Raw genomic sequence first — 20,771 nt, 5'->3', positions numbered from 1 at the left:
GTAATCTATCAACTACTATCAACCACTATTAGCCAGGACAGCTAAATGAAACCTCTATGTTTGAAAGTACTATATCTTTGAATATCAGATCCTGGAAACCAGTGGTAAGAGCTGGTTACTATCATGCCTGGCTTATTGGCTTCCAGGGCATCTGTTGGCTACTATCGGGAATGGGAGTGCAGACTAAATAAGCTTTGGTCTAATGTAGCAAGGTAGACCATTGATTCAGTTAAAGAACTTCCAGATTAACCATTTTAGGATCAGCAGCTGGACAGCCCTGCAGTGGGCCAGTTCCTGTGCTAATTGCTGCAGATGGTGAGACCTTTCTTCGCTCAAATAAAGACACGACAACTACAGGCTGGAAAAGGATTGGGCCGCAGCCCAATTTATTAGTATATATATATATATCAATAACATGATTAAACTTCAACTATATACAAAAGGAAGCTGGGTGGCAAACGGGTCGCACATCATATATCCCAATCTCCATTGGGAACTATCGGGAAGGGAAGCCCCAGAGATATCACTCCGGCTTCCACCCTTCCCGCCTTTGCTGAGGAGACGGGCACCGGCTAAGCCCGTGGCCACCTATCTGACCCAGCCACTCCTCTTCCGTGCTTGCTGGGGTAGCCGGGCACTGGCTAAACCCATGGCTGCCCTATCGGCCTGACCCACCCTCCCTGGGGTGTCGAACGCTGACCCGTACCTGCCAACCTGCCATACCCCGGCCCTTCCACAGGGCACAAGCCTGGGAGAACCTGCGAGGAAGCTCGTTTTCTCTCCCAGATAATGCGACTTCCGTTGCCAAACCACGCCAGACTCTCTGCGACAATGGTAAACACAACCCCAACCCCTAAAACATAGGGGAGGTGATGGGTGAATTACGCCTTTCTGAGTCGCGCCCGCCGGAAAGAGGCTGAAAGCGAATCTGGAGTGGCGTTCCTTATATATCTAGGCTCCTCCAGCTTTACGGCCGGAGGTAATCAATGCACCCATTTCTGTAGCATGCGGCCAAAGCCATGCTTGCAACCTATTTTTGCTCCTTAGCTCACCCTGGCAGCAATGGCAACGCACCGATTGACTGGTTGCTGCTTTTGCTGCAGATGGTGAGAGACCTTTCTTGGCTCAAATAAAGAACCACGACAACTACAGGCTGGAAAAGGATTGGGCGCAGCCCAATTTATTAGTATATATATATCAATAACATGATTAAACTTCAGCTATATACAAAGGAAGCTGGGAACGGCAAGCGGGTTTGCACATCGTATATCCCAATCTCCATTTGGGAACTTCTCCGGGGAAAGGAAGCCCCAGAGATATCCTCCGGCTTCCACCCTTCCGCGCTGCTTCCTGAGGAGCCGGGCTTTTACCGGCTAAGCCCGTGGCAGCTTCTCGGCCTCCCTCGTGCTTGCTGGGGTCAGATTGTCCGGGCACCGGCTAAACCCATGGCTGCCCTATCGGCCCGACCCACCCCCACTCCCTGGGGTGTCGGGCAGCGGCCTGCCCGACCTGCCAACCTGCCGTCCACCCGGCCCTTCCACAGGGCGCAAGCCTGGAGAGAACCTGCCCGGAAGGCTTGCATTTTCTCCCAGATGTGCAACTCCCGTTGCCAAACCGCCATACGAGCTGCCTTCTTGCGGCTCCGCTAACTTCTGAAGCCTGAGCCTGTCTGAGTCCTCACCAACCGGAGGAGAATGTAAATCCGGACAGACTGCAGGCAGAAGATCCAACCCCACTTGGACAGGTGGTTACCCGTCCGGCTCATTTTGATTCCTTGATGTCTTGCAAAATCTCTGAATAGTCGCCCGGCTCTGAGGGGAGAGTACCGCCTTAAGCTGACCGCACTTTGATTACCTTCGAGACCCTGTCCACAGCCATGGGGTCAATAGCCCCCCTCCATTGCACCCGTTGGAGGAGTTCGGACCACACCAGGACCATGCCCGGCCGATGCTTCGCCAAGCTCTTCAGGTGGTGGCTACCGCCCACCTCAGCTCAAAAGGCCCGACCTGGCCGGAGGTCCTCCTCCCCAGGTGGATAACCAAAATGTCGGGGTAGCCAGTTGAAAAGAATGTACTCGATCAACTTACTCCTGGCTCATTCCACCTCACTCTATATCGGCCTGGCCCAGCCAGGTAATTCTCATGTGAACTGCCAGTCCCGGGTTGCCGACCCCATTCAGAGGAGCAGGCGTAGTCTGCAGCTTGGTTGATGATGCTGTGCCCCACGACCCACACCTGTCAGACAACAGTCTGCGGCGTCCCTGGAGGCACTGTGAAGAAAATCAACAGGATAAGTGAGGGTGGATGTAGGCCCGGAAGGCGTCCGAGCGCCACCTGCCCAAGGTGCGGATTTCGTCGTGGGCCCTGCCCTCCTGCGCCGCAGTTGTGGTGGCCCCTATCCTGAAGGAGTGCAGGCCGAACTCAGCAGCTGGTAACCCAGCCCAAGCCAGGCAAGCCCTCAGCACTGCCAGCATCTGGAACCTGGTGAGGGGGGAACCATCCTGTGACCTGCCCCCTTGCCGTGGCCTGTGGCAGAGCCAGGTGGTTAGTGAGGCAAGGGGGCAGGTCACATCACCCGGCAAGACCGGCATCATGACCCAGGCACCGTGGCCCTCCTGATCGGTTTTGGAATGGGCAAACCCACTTTGCGCGCAAACCATGTCCCGGACTGGGACCAAAGTGCTGTCTCTGTAGCACTGTGCTAATAATAGCGGCTCCCCTGGTGGGGAGCCACTAAACCCTGGCGCAAGCCCGTGATGTGCCAGGTGGAAGGCGGCTGCAAAAGAGCAAAGCTTCGTGGCGCCAAAGCGCTGCAGCTTGCCGCGGCTTTCCGTGAGCTGCTTTCAGACACCTCCTAGTGATGGAGCCTTAGAGTCCCTCTGACTGGGTCCAGCCCGGTCAGTGACATCTGGGAAGCCAGAGAGCCTGCAGTAGAAGGCAATCCCTGCTAGCTGGACCCCCATGGACCGTGGGTGCATCCACCAAACCATGGAGGTGTACCAAGTATTGAAGCAGAGGTCCGTGTCCACCCACCATGGACACGTGCGCCCTGGCGTTGCTGCATAACTCTGGAAGTCGGCGTGCGGCTCATAGCCGACAGTATTGTCTACCGCGTGGCGGAGCCAGCGAATTCCAAAACACCTGTGATAATGATTTAGCTGCCGGGTTCCATAAGGCCGCCCGGCACTGTCGCCCGGGAACAGCAGCTCTGCCCGGGGGGCCAGAAGCGTATGAAGCGATCCACACCTGCTGGCGGGAATAGAAGCGTCAGTGATATCATTCTGCAAACCTGGAACAAAAGTGGCTTTAAAAGAAATATTGTGAGTCAAGCAGGTAAGGACAAGATTGTGCACCAGCCGCATAACCCGTGCAGATTTGCTAGATTGCCGGTTCACCACACATACGACTGCCTGGTTATCGCACCAGAAAAGCACCCTCTTGTTCTGCCAACGGTCGTGCCAAATGTGCACCGCCACCAAGATGGGAAACAATTCAAGAAAAGTGAGGTCCCTGGTGATTCCCGTTGTGTGCCATGCCACGGGCCAGAGGCCGGGGTCCAATGACGATTGTCACAAAGAGATGCCATTATAACCGGAAAGAAAGGTTTGCCAAACCTTCAGGTCCTCTTTCAGTCCTCCTGTAACTCTGACTTGGTGCTGGGGGGACCTGCACCCAGACAATGACCTTGCCAGCCGAGAGCAAAAGGCCCTGTCCGGTGCCACCACCCTGCAGGCAAAATTAAGGTGACCCAGTAAGGACTGCACCAGCCGCACTCTGCCCTTCCGTAGGGGCATGACCGACTGGATCAGGTTGGCTAGGGCGAGCAGCTTGTCTCTGGGGAGTGAAGACGTGCCGTGGACCATGTCCAGCTGTATGCCCAAGTAGCTGAGGGTGGGAGTGGGACCCTCCGTTTTGTTAGGTGCCAGGGGGACCCCTATTTCGGCCGCCAATGTTTGGAAGGCACCCAGGGCGACCTCGCACTCTCTGGTGCCCTGCTTGCCAATGAACAGGAAATCATCCAAGTAGTGAGTCACCAACCCGGAGGGCACCCTTTGCCTAAAGGCCCACTCCAGAAAAGTGCTGAAGGCCTCGAAGGCGGCACAGGCTATGGAACACCCCATGGGCATTGCCTTGTCCACATACCACCGCCCCTGGAAGTGGATGCCCAGCAGCTCGAAATCAAGGGGAGAAATGGGCAGGAGCCAGAAGGCGGACTGGATGTCGCATTTTGCTAGCAATGCGCCTGGGCCGGCTTGCCTGATAAGGCTGACGGCCTCGTCCAGGGTGGCATACCGCACGGAGCATACCTCCGGGTCTATGAAATCGTTCACTGAGTCGCCCCGGGGGTGGGAGAGGTGTTGTATTAGGCGAAATTCCCCCGGGGCCTTTTTTGGCACTACACCAATGGGGGAGACCCTCAGGTTGGCTAGGGGAGGCTGGCTATAAGTACCTGCGATTCGGCCAGCCCTCACTTCCTTATCCAGCTTATCGGCCACCACATCAGGGTGCTCCGAGACAGATTTCAGGTTATTTGCATGGTAGGCCTTCCTGCACCCTTGGTAAGGGATTCTGAAACCCAATGCAAAGCCTTCTCCCAAAAGGCGTGCCGCGCACCTGTCAGGATAGTGCTGCAGCCACCCCTGCAACACCCCCAGCCGGACGGGAGTGGGGGCCAGTGTCTGCAGCAAGGCTGGAATTTCAATGCTTCTGGGCGGCTGTACCGCTGCCCTGGCCGCCAGCGTCCTTCTGAGAGGGCCCGGCGCCAGGGAACCGGGCCTGCCGAAAGGGAGGGCGGCCAGCCGGTTTTGGGCAGCCCACCCTGCTGTGGTTTCCGGAACAATTGGAGCAAACGTGCTCGTACTTGCATTTGGGTCGCTGGCACGAGCCCCGATTGAACTCCCAGCAAATCCCTTTTGCCACCCCCCGTCCCTGGTAGCCTCTAGGAGGCCTGTTGGTGGCAGGGGAGTCCTGGGCCCCTTTCATGGCTGGCTGGACCACGACCATCCAGGTTTGATCGTGGATAAGGTCCCAGCGGAAGCAGCTCTTATGAGAAGCGTTCTTACGGATAGCCTCGTCATAGGCCGTGGCCGCGAGTTCGCCGGCCAGGGAGTGGGCCCGCAGCACATGCGCCATATGTGCCGTCAAGTGCCAGGCCCGTAGGGGGTACACGGCAGCTATTAAGGCAAGGTACTCAGTAAAGCCCTGCAACCAGTTACTGAAAATGCGCTCGGCCGCCAGCGGGTCCTTCCTCTTTTTGTCGGTCTTGCCCCCGGACAATCCGTGCTCACCCTCCCGCCTCAGGCATTTGAATATGTCTACGTAATACCCGTCTAGGGCCCGCTCCCGAAGTTTCCTGGGAAGATGCGACCCGGGAGGGTTCCCATTGTCGTCGGGGGACGGGCCGGTAGGTGGCGCCTCCAACCCCCGAAGGCGCCTGCACTTAGCTAGCTGGGGGGGAAGCGTGGGCACCTTTTCCCCTTGGTACCAAAACTCCCCGCTAGCCTGCATTTCGTCGTCCTCGGTCGACTCACCCGATGAAGAAGAGCTGGGCGACCGCCTGGAGGACCAGGAGTGCCGCGAGGACCGCTTCTTCCTTCGGCCTTCCCGCTCCGAGGGCCCCACGGACGCGTCGACCGACGTGGAAGCGCTCATGAGAGGGGACAACTGGATTTCCTGCGCCGGCTGTTCCGATGGGCCCGCTCCCTCTGCGCCGGCGGCTGGCGGCGCGGATGGCTCCGGGTCCCCTGCTCCACCAGGGGTCCCGAGGCTCCCGGACGACTCTCCGAGGGCTTGGGAGAGATGGAGCAGCGTGTCCGCCAAATTCCGTACCAGGCTGGAGTTGGGCGCTGGATCTCCGGCAGACGCAGAGGCCACGGAAACAGTGCTAGGGCCCTGCGGGTGTTCAGCCATTGGAGCTGCTTCCCCTGGTAAGGAAGGCTGCCCAGCTGCACGCGCCGCCCTGCCCCTGCCTATTGGGGATAAGCCCAAGGCTGCGGCCGTAGCCGCCCGCGCCAATGCGCCCGACCACGGGACCCTCCCCCGCGGCATCAGGCCCCGTCTGGGCTCAAACCCTGTTAAGAAGGGCCCTCGCCCTGCCCGAAGGTGGCTGCTCCTCCTGGGAGGGCTCCTTGCTTTTTGCACGCTTTGGAGGCATCGTGCCCCAAGGCTCTGTCCTAGCTGCGGCCGGGAGGTTGGGAAGAGACAAGGAGTGATAGAAGAGAGGTAAATTAGGAAGAAAGCAAGGCTCAGAAAGAAAGTAGACTGAGAAAGGAATTGCTGAGGAAGAAAGAAGAGGTGGATAAAGCAGGAGCAAAAGATGGCCGTGACTAGGCTCCTTCCAGGTCTTACGCTCGACTCGACATTGCACACCACGTCTTTCTGAGTCTCGCCGCCGGGAAGGGCGAGATCTGGGTGAGGCGTTCCTTATATATCTAGGCTCCTCCCGCCTTTACCAGCCGGGAGCCAATCAATGCACCCCATTTCTGTAGCATGCCGCCAAGCCATGCTTGCAACCTATTTTTGCTCCTTGGCTCAATGGCTGCACCCGGTTATTCGGTTGCTGCTTTTTACTGACATTTGGGAAAGACCAGTAGAATCAGCACAGGTGGTGTAGCAGTGTTGTGGCACAACAGGGAACTGGAACTGAACCTAACATTTTTCAGTTGTCTTTATCCCAAACTGGAATTGAAAGGTGTAAAATGGTTTCAAACAAGTAGTTCAGAAGCGAGATATTCAAGAAATGATTTTTCTTGTAGACTCTTTCTTCCAGGGGAGGCATGCAAACCAGATGATATCTCTGGGCAGATGACTAATGTAGAGATAACTGATGCATCAAGGGCGCAGTGTTTTGCCCACAGGCCCATGTGATTTATCCACTTACGTGTGCAAGACGCAGGTTTTCTAAAAGTACTCAGAGTTTGTTGAAATTTGAAGCATTTGCCAGAAGTGTTTGTTATGTAAATTCCCTGGGTAAAAAAAATAAGCAATGATGTTATCATTAAAATGTTTATTATGTCATGATCTGTTGCAAAACATGCATTCCACAATTTATGTCACTTATGAAAAACAATAAAGAGAGCATTTTATATTCAATATCATTTGTTTATCAATCCAAGAGTCTGAGCTACATTTGCAGGTTCAGATGTTGTCTCATCCATTTTACCAGTGCCAACTTTCTACTGGAAAACACTTGCACAAGAATAATGTGACATGCCACAATCTGTTGTTGAATTTACAGTGCAATCCTAGACATAGTTATGATCCCATTGGCTACAGTGGAATTAAAAGGGTACAGCTTTGTTTAGGATTGGTCTGTAAGTCACATGCTGTAGGAATAAAGGAATACTCACTCATCTCATCTGCTCACTCAAAGAAAACTTTGCAGTTCTTATTACTGAAATAAAGTTGGAAGGTAAGTACAGTGCCCACATTTTATCTGCTACTTTCCTTTCCTTCATAGACACCTAATCTCTCTTGTTTTTCACCTATACAAAGATTTACTTTGGATTTCCACATATATCATCATATGTTGATGTATCAGTGTGTATAGTTGTGGTGCTCATCATGCACTATGCATACTCTCCACCATATGACAATGCAGTGATTATTGGAGAATTCATTTAAAAGCTAGAGGAGTACGCATTAACTTTGTAAGCATCCATTTGTGGTCAAGTAGAAACAAGGTAAGTGGTGGGGTTTTATATGCTACTATAAGACTGAATAGTCACACTTATGTATATTATTAAATCCATAATGCTTCTGCCCTTTCATTTAAAAATGCTCCAGTTAGCTTACAGCATTTAAAAGCAGCAACAGCTCACAATTATTCATAATTATTCATTAACAATATATATATTTAAAAAGTAGATACATTACTGCAGCAAGAAATGGCACAAAATATAAGTCACAACAATATATTGAGCAGTTACATTTTCAGTAGCTAAAAGATGATGCCAGACAAATCTCCAAGGTAAAAAGGTTCCAAAGCTGGGGTGCCAAGGCAGAGAAGGCCACCCACCTATAGCCACTCACCTAACTTCAGAAGTTCTGGGTTCCCAGAGAAGGAGCTCATCATGTATATTCTGAGCATCTCACCCATTCCCAACTAAAAATTCATTGTAATGTATATAGATAGCTGTTTGGCACAGATCAGCTGAAAAGCTCTACCATGCTGTTTCTAAGACTTGATTCCAAACATTCTTTGTGCTATTCTTCTTTTACTAATTCTTGTTCTCATGCTTACTACTTTAAGGCTGCCTTTAAGTGCTGATGGTTTTCTTTTTGTAATGTACACAGCTTTTAGCCTCAGTATTAAGCCTTCATGCTGCAGTTTCATAAGTTTTTATTATGTTTTATTGCTTTAACATCTTAGAGGAAATCTTTTTTGAAAGCGCTATACATTAAAGTAGTTAGAGAACAAAACTGTGGAGTAATTCGGTCCATAAAAAGAATGTGTTCCGTATATACAAGTATCTAGCATAGGATATACATCTAGTACATTTTTAGTCTGCTCTCCCTTTCATCCTCCTGAGAGCTGGAGAAATAGAGTGGATAGAGTGTCAGATCAGGGTTCAAATCCCCACTTTGCCACAGACACTCGCCAGGCTGGGCTCATCACTGTCTCCCAGACTAACCTACTTCACAAGGTTGTTGTTGCAAGGACAAGACAGAGGATGGGAAGCTGCTTGGGTCTCAGGGAGATAAGTGGAATGCAGATTTTAAAATTCCAATAGAATAAGCATTTTCTATTTGTTTTTATTTGTTGTTTTTGTGCGTCACTTTTTCTCCAAGGAGCCCATCATTGTGCTCAGTGTCTTGTCAACAATGTTTGCAGCTTTGATCTGTCCAGAAATGCAAGAGAATATGATCGTGAGCCTGACTCATGAAACCCAGGAACTTTTTGTGCTCCCCGCTGCTTCCTCTGGAACGTATTTGAAAAGAACGCAGCCATGATATTTTGTAATTGGAAATTGTTGTTTTTGGAGTCCATCTGACAGAATGCAGCACTGAATAGCCCTATTCACCTCCCCTGTAGGACCCTGAACTCTTGTGGCATTCATGTGTGAAAGGGAGGTTGTTTAATGAGGCAAGCCAAGCATTTGCTTTGAAAGAGCCTGAATTCCCTTCACTATCCATCCCATTCCACCCCTGCCCCAACAAATTAGTGTGAGATTTCTTCCAGCCTATGAAAGCAGCAGATGAACTAGCCCTTTGCACCTTGGGAACTGTCTGCAGAGATATACGATTTGCTTCTGGACTGTGCCAGTATGAATTCCAAGCTATTGGTTGTTTTGAGTGGCTGCCTCCTTCTCTTTTTCTTTGGTAAGTTTCATTTTCTTCTTTCTTCTTTTCCTTTTAGATGTTCCCATGATTTCTCCCCTTTTCCTAGCAATGGGCTTAATGACTTCCTTGGTTTTCCTCATAAGGAAAGCTCCACCACTGGTTGTCTGTTGTACATTGGGAACCAAGGGAATCTAATTGTGCAGATGGCAAACTGGGAGTCATTGATCAGTATTTCAACGACGTTCCAGTACTTTTAGGTCAAATACTAGCAGGACAATTATTCGAGGAAAGGATGAGACAAGAGAACATTGGTCAACCAATTTGTGGAGATGTAAAACAAAAGTTTCAAAATCTGTACCGGAAAATTTTGGACATACAGACTGAGAGCATAGGTTTAGCAACAATACGTTGCCAAATTTACCATCCCCCCCCAATTTTTAATCAAGCATAACACATGACTGGAGTGCCAAAAATTAATATTGTCACATAGAAAATTGAGATCATTCAACTGCAATATTTTCAAAATGAAAAGTATTGTATTAGGTATTATGAAGCCTCATTGCTAAGTTAAAGGAAGATTCAGTTTTGTTTTTTTTAGCTGAACCGACAACAAAAGCACAGGCTTTAAAACAATTTTTTTTGGATGGATAAAAAATGATTAGAAAAAAATTCTGCATTGGCCTATTAAAGATAAAACATAGCCCTGACATCTCCTATTGACTGTCTGACAAAATGGAGCTCAGAAGACACAAACAAATGAATAGCCTGATTCTACGAATGTTTATGGGGAAATAAATCCCACTGAGTTATAGACGGCTTATGGCTTACTAACATTTAAAATCTATTTAAAGGTGTAAAGCAGGAACCGCAAATGCTACTGCTATATACTGTGTCAATGTTTCATTTTGTAGCTGAATGCCAAAAAGGAAAGGCCTCCAAAGCTACAGAGAAGAAAGTAATGAAAGAGTCAAAACCCAGAGAGTCCAAACTTTCCAAAGCAACTAGCCAAAAGGTAAAACAGGGAACACTGAAGCTCCTCAAGAAGAAAGATCAGGTGAAACCCGCTATTGTTTCCAGCCAGAGATCGCAGTCTACATCCATTCTGACTCGTATGGTAGCCAAAGGGCAATTCCAGAAGGTTGTTGAGACTTTGGTGCTAAAAGCGGGGCAAACTCTGGACCTGCGCTGCAAAGGAAAGGCTGTCAAGTGGCGATACCCAGTCTACCTTGAGGAAGATGAGGAGAGACGTCTCAGGTATCCTTCTGATAATCAAGTGTATGTTCATCCTATGTGCCATGGTTTTGATTCATGTGGCTGTCAGCATAAAAGGCTACATGGAAGCCACTTAACTAAGACTGCCTGTCATTTTGTAAAATCGAGGAACCTCTTTGATAGATGAGTTTCCACGACATTGGTCAGTATAATGGCAGGAATGTCCTTTTAAGCTTGGAGATTGTCATCTTTCACTCAGAACTCTGTACAGGACTCAAATTTGCCTTTCTAGCTGACTCCCACAAGCATGACTGCAAATGAAATAAGCAACGGGTCAGCCTTTCCTGAAAACCTTGCAAGGAAAACTTGATTTTCTCTCTTTCAGAATCAAAAACTTTGAAAGGCATAGCCAGCTAATTGTTGTCAACTCCACTGCTGCTGACACTGGCGAGTACAGCTGTTGGTCCTTGCAGTGCCTGGATAGTGAGTGTCGTGATGGAGAGAACCGGATGGGCAAAACATACATCTTCTTCACAGGTCAGGCTTTTCTGCATTTAATATCTTCTTTGGTTAATAGTTCATTTAGTCCAGCATCCTGTTTTCCACAGTGGTTAACCAGATACGGGATATGCCTCGAGGCACATGAAGCTTTGGAGAAAGGTGGCAATATAAATATTTTAAATACATAAATAAAATGAAAGCTTTCCCCCATTGTTTCCACCAAGCTAGTGTCATTCAAAAAGATATAGCTTCTGAATACAAAAGTCCCATTTAGCCTTCAAGGTTAATAGCCACCGATGGAGATTTTCCTCCATGTAATTGTCCACCCTCACTTTTAAAGCCATCTAGGATAGTAGCTATCACCACGTTCTGTGGGTGTGAGTTCTGCATGAAGAGGTATTTCCTGCATGAAGAAGTATTTCCTTTTGACTGTTCTGAATCGTGTGTCCATCAACTTCTTTGGATGCCGACAGATGTGAATATTTTGGGACATAGAAGGAAAACTTCTCTCTCTCTCTCTCTCTCTCTCTCTCTCTCTCTCTCTCTCCCTCCCTCCCCATTCTCCACATGCTGTATGGATATTAAGCATGGTTTAATGAGGAGGGGAAGCAGCATTGCACCACCAAATTCTGCTGTCAAAATAAGGTCATGCACTTGAAGGTCATTCACTCCATATACTGCATATGTAGATGCTGCACATGTAGCGCTTCTGCATGGGTACTTTCACACCTGCAGAATAATGCACCTTCAATCCACTTTCAATGTGCTTTGCAGCTGGATTTTACTGTGCGAAATAGCAAAATCCACTTGCAAACAATTGTGAAAGTGGATTGAAAGTGCATTATTCTGCATGTGTGAAAGTGCCCAATGTGACAGGTGATCTGAAAAAACAGGGCTCCCAGTAATGGAGACAGAGATGCATGTACTTGAAGGTGAATAAAGGTCCCATTCATACACATACACATGAATGTTTTTGTCATTCTGCACAAACTCTTCATCCCTTACAAAACAATGTTGCTCCTGCTGAATAAACCTGGGAGGATGATACAGGCACCCTATTGGTATAAAGAGGCAACAGATGGCAATACTTTTGCATATCTGCAGTGTTACAGAAGGAGGAGCGGTTTCTTGACTTGTGTGTCTCTTTGCACTCTTTCCTCAGACCCTCAGGAGCTGTTCGTGCCCACAGAAGATTACTATGAAGTGATACAACTGCGTACCAACCACCCCACCCTTCTACCCTGCCAGGTGACCAACCCACTTGCCAAAGTTACATTGCACAGGGAATTTCCTCCTGAGAAAATTGCAGTGAACGGGATAGACATCTCCTTTGATGTGAAGAAAGGGTTCACAATCCACCGCCCTCAGCCCTCCCTGGCAGGCTCCCTCTTCTGCATGGCAAATGTGAACGGATTGCGGCAGATCTCTACCAAATACATGCTGATTTACATAAATTGTAAGTTTTTTTTAACAATGAGTCCCTCACCCCTAAAACTGGGAAAGCAAGTTCTGATCTGCCTAATCAAGATGCCAAATCAAATTAATTCTGCATGAACTATCTGTATCTCTGTGCAAAACTGTGAAAATGAAAACAGGTTATGACATCTATTCACGGCATATGCTTGTGCATGACAGTGTATGAGTTTGTTAGGAGTCTACATGGCAACAGCCTGGCCGGCTGTAGCCTCTCAAATCCAGAGGCAGGGTTGGATCAACAATTGACAGATTCAGTGTAGGTGACAAATGACTGACATCTAGGAATGGAAGAGAGAAATCAGAGACCATAAGACAGGAAAAAGCAGCCAAAGGGAATCACCAATTAAGAAATACAGTGAAGCATAAAGAGATAGCTGTAGCTGGCCAAGCAGTTCTAATATTCAAGGAGGATCTTTGGCTGCCTGTAGTTGAGAAGGGTTCATATTCTGCAGGTAGAAGGACAGGTAAAAGGGCATAAGACAGGAATGCTACAAAATGCATCGACCCAGGGAACGGCATCAAACCTCCAGAAATAATGACTGGGGAAGAGAGAAGAATAGGAGACCAGAAAATGAGCTGAGAGGACACCTGCAGAAGTGAATGACTACCAGTTGATTTAACATGATCACAACAAAAAGCGGTGCAAATAAAACAGGTACCTTACTCTTTTTATAAGGTGTCCAATGAAGCTGCCTTATAAGAAGTCATGCCATTGGTTGCCCCAGTTCAGTATTTTTTTTTACTGTGGCAGGAATTTTCAGGTACTGTAAAGACTTTCCCAATGTCTGCTACTTGCAGTCCTTTAAGTGAGGTGGGCAAAGCATGTGATCTGATATCGAGTCACAGTTTATTAACTAGAATAAGAATCAAACCACATAAAATAGTCTTGAAACAGAATACACACTGTAATCTATAAAATGCATTGGGACATTATTATCCTAATTATGAAGAAGACCTGGAGGCAGTTGAAGGGGAAAGGGGGGAAATGAGGGGCTGGTAACAAAGTCAGTTAGCCCCTCACTTGCCTCCCGACTCCTTCCTGAAACCCTCCCCCCATCAGATTTTTTAAATCAATCTTCTTCTTTTGCACCATAGTATCATGAATCTTGGGAAACAGTATGTTTGCTAAATATGACCTTCAATGCCCCTCTGAAGCAACATTTTGCAATGTTTTCGAAATAATGGCAAAGTAGCCCTGAGGCAGGCCCACTTGAGTAATGAGTTTTGCTGTGCTCATATGCAAAATTTTGAGCAGTTCCTTCCAGGCCTGTTTTGGAGGGTAGCTGGTTACAGTCAGGGAAGGGAGCTTTTGATGCTTTGTAAATAACATTTCAATATCTGTGCTCTGCGGATTGCAGAATTGCCAATAGCTCCTTTCAGACTAGTCTGCAAGTCTCTTAGATTAAATGGTTCAGTGAAATCACAAGTCTGACTTTTTTAAAAAGTATTTCAGAGAAGTGTTTGCTACATAGCCTGCAATAATCCACCCATAAAAATTAAGCCTCTTTTGTATACTTTTGGCATTCGGTTTCACAGAGAGCCCCCATTATACATTGATGATGGTTCTTGACCACCTTAGGGGAAAAGTAGTCCCCTGTGCAAGCACAAGGTCATTGCTGATCCATGGGGTGATGTCGCATCATGATTTTACCAGGCAGACTATGCTGACTGGTTTGCCATTGCCTTACCCATCCATCAACACTTTGCACCCAGTGAACCAGGGACTCATTTTATAGTTGGGATTGGACTCAGGTTGTGAGCAGAGCTTTGACTGCAGTACTCCAGTTTACCACAGGGCTGCATTCACCACCTACTGTACTAGCATTATTTTGCAATAGCCTGCCCTGCAGTGTATCAAAAACTGCCTTTTCTCAAAACTTGCAAACATCTCTAATGATGTATAGAATCACAGTACTGCACCTATTCTTACGAAATAGCAACTCAAGCATATTCAGAGAAACACCTGGGGTGTGTGTGTGTGAGGTTTGTGTTGTGTGGTAGGTTACTTCAAAAACTGGTTCAGATTAAAGGCGTGTTTAATTTATCTTTCCTGCCTCCTATTATCCTAATCAAAATCACACAATTCTACAATCTAATATTTGCTCCATGGGGGAAATGAGTAGGCAAGTTTATGCTTTCTCTTAATGGGTAGACAAGTTTCTGTATATGTGCTTGAACATTAAATAGGGAAGTAGTGTGGGGAAATGGATTAAACATCCCAGCACAACTTTCCCAATCTGCTGCAACTGCTTTGTGCTCAAAGAGGCAAACTTCCAAAAGATCAGTCCCCAGTGACTTGTTTAATTTGACCCCAAGGAACAGAACTAGGCTGGAAAGAGTGTGGCAACATACCTGTCAACTGTCCATCATTCTGCTGCATTTGGAAGGACTGTGACAGCTAATCATGTAGCTGCCCTCGATGCAAGGGCAGTATTAGCAATTCACTTGCAGCAACAACTAAGTGCTGAATCTATATTACTTGAACAAAATAAATATTCAACAGAAGGAGGCAACCTCCGACACACTGAACTGTTCTTCTTTTTACCCTACAGATCCTTCCTCAGTTCCCAAACCAACCATCAGACCCTCAGCAGCATCTATTCAGGCTGGAGACAATTTCAATGTTACTTGCACAGTGTTTGGTGAACCAGAAATAGTGGTAGATTTCACTTGGGAATATCCAGGACAACAAGTAGGTGATGGGCTGGGTACAGATCTGATGAGTGGGCATGGGAAGATAAATATGGCATGTCCTGTTTCTTGCAAGTCCTTTTGGTCTGTTTCTTATATGTGGTATTTTCCCTTTGGAAATTGAACAAAAGGCTAACATTACCCCAGAAAATGTGGGGATACAAAGTCAAACCAAATAACAATTGGGATTATCTTTGGATAAAATGGGGAAAATGCTCCTCCTTGGAATTGAGTCATGTGGTTTGCCTACACTTCAATATCTCTCCGAATATAGATGTAGATAGTCATCTACTCTACCTGCCACCTCCATACAGTGTGTGTGTGGGGTGGGGGGATGACAAAGTAGTTAATGATGACTCCTATCTGTTGTGACACTCAAATGTGGTATTTTATTAAACAAAAGGAGAGTGAGTCATAGAGCTTTACATGCTGGTTTGCAAGGCCCTCTCCAGCTGCCACTTGATGCCTTTTGGAAGGACCTGCAGCTACCACACATTCATTAAGACCAAGGGGGCTAGCCTCTCATGCAAATGCAGTGCTTGGGCTAGCTAGCCTAATTTACAATAATACCTACTCACATTATTTTCAATTTGTTCTTGATACGACAGCACATTTTAAAAATAATCTGGAAACTTGTCCAAGTTGATTCTGCTGACTCTTCCCTGTAAACCTTCTCTGATCAGATTGGATGATTTGGGATAAGGGGCATTGCTTTATAGTGGAAGTCAAAATGGGCCACAAATCTGTTCACCTTCTTTTTAGCTAATCAACAGTTAGAAAACCTGAAAACCTTTTGACTTGTTTTTACTGGGTCGTGCAATCCCAGCTGAATTCAAGGCTAACTAAACACAGAAGGCAGCAGTAGGCCTGGCTACGAAGGTGTGCAGTGCACGGAGACATTGCCACCTTGATTACTGCAAACATAGTAACATGACGCTGTCTTGTTCTTCCTTTCCTGTTCTTTGCAAAGATAAAGTGTACTGCTGTTGGCAAGTGAATGAGTTTTTCTGGAAGTTGTGTGACTACTGATGAAATGAGAAGCAAGACACACAGATAGTTTCAGCAACAGCTGGGATGTGTACATACCACCCTGTTCAGTCTCTCCCCTATCCCTGTCACTCCCAGAAATAGCAGCAATGCTTCATTGTGGCTCATTTGATTGCTGTCTATTTGCAGTTCTGTACCACTGATGATTCATACTGACAGCAGCTCTCTTAGAGATATTAATTCTTATACCTGGTCAGAAAGACTCCATTGCAGTATTTTAGTAGGGCAGATGATGTCACTGGCATCAGATATGACTCAGTTTTCCTCTCCATTGCCGCACAGGAGGCACCTGATTCAGCAAGTCCTCTGCTATGACTCAGCCATGAGAAAGATTACCTCAAACATTTTTTGTTCTTCACTTCCAGATTGGTAGACCACCGTATGTCCATGAGCGCACAGACCTGGTGCGACGTGGTGGGCAGGTGCAGCAAGAGTCTGAGAGCATCCTCTACATTGATGAAGCCCGTGTTGTTGATGCTGGGTTGTACACTTGCGTTGCTGAAAATCTGCAGGGTACCACCAGAGTATCTACCCGTGTTCGCATGCTCCCAGCCACACCAGCTCCCAAGAAGGCAAAGGCTGGGTAACCATGCCTCAGAAAGTCCCAGGTGCTGTTGGAAATGTAAAGACTGGAAGCCACTTTTGAAAAGGGGGATGTTTTTTCTCTCATGTATCCCTTCCCCTCTTTATATGCCTGGTTATTCATTAAAGCAACAAGGCTTTTTTTCTAAGCAGAGACAGAGTTACCTTTTGCTTGTATCACACAGTGGAAAACAGGAATGCCCTAGAAAAAAAATCATTGATGGCTCTTGTCAGGAGAATCCTTCTCCCTGAGAATCTAGGGTTTTTTTTTCCACAGAGGGAGTTTATTTTGTTTACAGAAGCATCCACCAGCAGTCTGAAATTAAATAGCTCACACACAGCATATTAGCTCCCATTGGAAACAATGGAGGATGGGTCACCCCCTTTGGGAGTCCATAGCTTTGGACCCCCTGGCCCAAACGTCACCAAACCTGTGTAATATCATCAGGAGATTCCCCTAAACAATCCCTGAAAGTTTGGTGCTACTAGCCTAAACAATGCGCCCCCTGCAGGCCAAAAACCGAAAAACACTAAAAATGTTTTAAAAACCCACAAACAGGTGGGCGGAGCTTCGGACATGAATGGGGGGGTTGAACCCGAGAACCCCTCCCTTACCTACGTCCTTGGTCATAGGCCTTCCTTACACATGCTGTCATAACACACTGAAGTCTCTAAACAACCCTTCAGTTTCCTTGCACTCCATTTCAGAATAATAGTCTTAAGACGATATGACACTAATATTGATATCTGCATTTTGTCCTTCCAGGAGTTCATTGACGTGAACCCCATTTTGTGGACCCCCATCTTCCTTTAGTCATAAGGGTGGGGGATTGGGCGGGGCCTCACAAGTGAAATAGCCCAGGGCCTCTCTTTGTCTGGCTGTAATCTATGAAACATAAACAGATTTTCTTCTGAAATTATCTCGTAGCCACCATAAATTTTCCATATGATCTCTAGTGCCTCTTCCTTTTCTGAATCCAGCATGAATTCGCATTCCTCATTCCATATGTGGTAACAGTTTTTGTGATATGATTTCGAGCATCATTTTACTGTGATAGTTACTACAGTCTAAGATGTAGTTCAACACTAAACCAGAAGTATAACAAGCAATACCTGGAGGGACAGGAAGAGTGCTGCAAAGCTGCCTGGAATCTTCTGCAAAAAAAATGTCCAGGGCAGTCATTTGTGTCATCTGCTGTTACCTCACAAAATGACTGACACAATTGGTAAGGCGCTTGCACGTAGGAATGCCAAATCAAAGTAGACAAGAATTGTTGCTCATCCTCAAAATCTGGTGACATTGTCAGAATTTGTTTTTCAAATCTGTTTCAGTGTTTGACAAACAATTAAACCCAGAGCTGTTTTTATTAATGTAATCAGGTGAAGTATCCACTTGGTTTAGATTCATCATCACTTGCATGCAACAATAGGATGCTGCACGTGTATTTTCATTTTGAAGCTGCCAACTAGTAATCTCACTGAAAAAAACAGAGGCTGGTTTCCAGTTCTCATTACCATGCTTTTGCTCAAGAAGGGATGGGTTCCATTGCCAACTTGAGGCTTTTCTGTCATAGGAACCTTCCATGTGGAAATAATTTGTGTGATTGGGATGTTTGACTTCTGGTTCAAGCAAAACATTTTGAGTGACTTGTCCACATAGAACATGACTAGCAAAGCCTATCGGTTAAAGGCCTATTTCTTTGCCCTTCTCTCTGGAATTCTCTTTCATTGTGAGACGTCATGCTATAAAACTGCTACCTATAGATACCTGACTATGGCCCATTATGCATGGAGCACTTTCCACAATGCTCCTTGCCCTACAGTGGCTTCACAGTTGTATTTCCTCATTTACTCCACATACCTGCTTGGTCTCAGCTGTTGTTGTTTTCTGTAAATGCTGGCCATTGATCCCTGCAAGGAGTGGGGAGGGAGAGACTGGAAGGACTGAAACCCTGAAGCAAGGAAAACATTGGGATTTCCCCACTCTCACCAACTGCAGGGTTTCTGGGATCTTCCGTGCCACAAGTGTAAGCACTTCTGTACAGAAATCTCTGCCTTAAAGGAAATGTACCATCACTGCAAAGCAGAGCAGCAATGTATAATCAGCCTATATCTCCAATGAAATTTTCCAAACTGGGCCCAGTAAGAAGGGTCACCATTGCCACCAGACTTTATTGGCTGTTTCTTTGTGATTAAACACTTTCAGTTCATCCTCCTCTCTAGGGAATGGAATGAAGAGGCCAGATATCTCACTTTAAAAAGAAGGGCAGAGTCTAAGTTAGTGGTGGCAATTTCTATTCCTTTTGGGCAGTTTCCCATACACAAACATATCACACATATCACACAATATGGTATCATCCTACAGCTTCTCACATGATGCCTCAAAACTAGGATTGCCTCTTTTGGGTCGAGGGTGGAGATGCCTTCTACACTTTTAACAGTGGCATAACAATCAGAAATCCAGAGATGACGTTTTTGCCAGCTAGAAAGTGTTGTAAAAGGAAAAAGGTTTACTGGTTGATTTCTACCCATCAATCATCTACTGGAGGGAATGGGTCCATTTTTGCATCCAGACTCACAACATGTGAACTGTCCCCAATAAAAAACGCTCTTTTTGAGGTTATAAGCGATGGGATCAAAGCTTTTTCACTGGTGTTTGATAGAGCCGAAGACAAAATTTAAGTTGCAGTCATTAAAAGTGTATGTATTACCTATTACAGTGTAGTTCAGTGACACAAAGCTCATGCTAAAACCCTTTCTCTATTAATGTGTCAAAGACTGCAGTTAAGGAACTCAATGCCAAGACCAGTCCTGCAGTCTCTTCCACCTAATACCAGTCTCCGCTATGTCAAGTCTGAAGCTCAAGGACTTCTGAACTGGTTGCTGGGGCCCATAAACATTCCTGTATTTGCAACCCTCAGGAGAGTTACTTCCTCTTCACTTGGGACATCCCTGTGAAAGCATCACCAATCTTATAGCACAGTCCATAGTGGTCTGTAAGTTCCAGTTGGATTCGAGTCCAATAGCACCTTAGAGACTAACAATATTCTCAGGGTATGAACTGACATTTGATGGCATATATAAAACTGGAAATCAGACAAGTAAATGCATTTCAGCAATGTGCATACTCAGGGGACCATGATGGGCTGAAAAATCTTGAGCACATGAGCTACCAGAAGTGATGGAATTTCAATCCTCCCTTGGAATCTTCCCCATAGCCACCCCACAGTTCCTTATCACAAAGAAAGGTGTCTGCTTCTTCCTAGAGGGCAACAGATCCCTAGGGCAAAAGGATCGTGAAGTGAATGAGGTGTAGATAGATGAGAACCCTAGGAGATAAACGAGATATTGTGATGAGTATAGCATGAGCTCTCCTTAGGAAAGGTGTATACAATCAGGGTGATGATGATTGTTTCAGAAACAGACATGTATATTCCAGACATGGAAAAAAATCTAATTAGTTTGTATGCTGCAAGAACCATTACACTCATGCACAATGTTGGAACACTTCCACCAGCCACCATCCTCAGCCTTACAGAGTGATAGAGTTGGAAGAGGCCATACTGGACAACTAGTTCAACCCCCTGCCCAAAGCAGGATCAGCTTAAACATCCCAGACAAGTGTTTGTCCAGCTGTTGCTTGAAGACTGCCAGAAAGGGGGTGCTCATTCCACAGTTGCACAACTCTTACTATAATTTTTTTTTCCTAATATCCAGTTGGAAAATTTCTGCCCATAATTTAAACCCATCCTTGCAGCAGCCTGTATAAAATCACCACAATTTGAACATGCACAAACACTTTTCATGTTTGCTAATATAAAATGAAGACACTCTCATCAAAATTTAAGTCCTCTCATCTGTTAATAATGGCTAATGGAGTGGACAGAAAATGGCCAATTAACAGGCCCTCTCAAATCTGAAATGATGTCTATTGAAGTGACCTTGCACATATGCCCATTGATTCCATCTGCACGGTTTTGT

General features: G+C 46.6%; 1 protein-coding gene across 1 annotated transcript; it reads left to right on the top strand.

Annotated features, from left to right (window-relative positions):
* Positions 1-9,161: 9,161 nt before the first annotated feature.
* LOC125428064 (platelet-derived growth factor receptor-like protein) lies at positions 9,162-16,939 on the top strand. The gene is made up of 6 exons (XM_048487659.1): positions 9,162-9,320; positions 10,193-10,535; positions 10,879-11,030; positions 12,157-12,450; positions 15,023-15,162; positions 16,574-16,939. The coding sequence occupies exons 1-6, from the start codon at positions 9,266-9,268 to the stop codon at positions 16,793-16,795; spliced, it is 1,206 nt and encodes a 401-aa protein (XP_048343616.1). The 5' UTR covers positions 9,162-9,265; the 3' UTR covers positions 16,796-16,939.
* The last annotated feature ends 3,832 nt before the right edge of the window (positions 16,940-20,771 follow it).

The sequence above is a fragment of the Sphaerodactylus townsendi genome, linkage group LG03 (genome assembly GCF_021028975.2).
Source record: "Sphaerodactylus townsendi isolate TG3544 linkage group LG03, MPM_Stown_v2.3, whole genome shotgun sequence".
In the NCBI taxonomy this organism is placed as follows: Eukaryota; Metazoa; Chordata; class Lepidosauria; order Squamata; family Sphaerodactylidae; genus Sphaerodactylus; species Sphaerodactylus townsendi.
The sequence above is the reverse complement of the archived record's forward strand: the minus strand, read 5'-3'. Positions and strand labels throughout refer to the sequence as shown.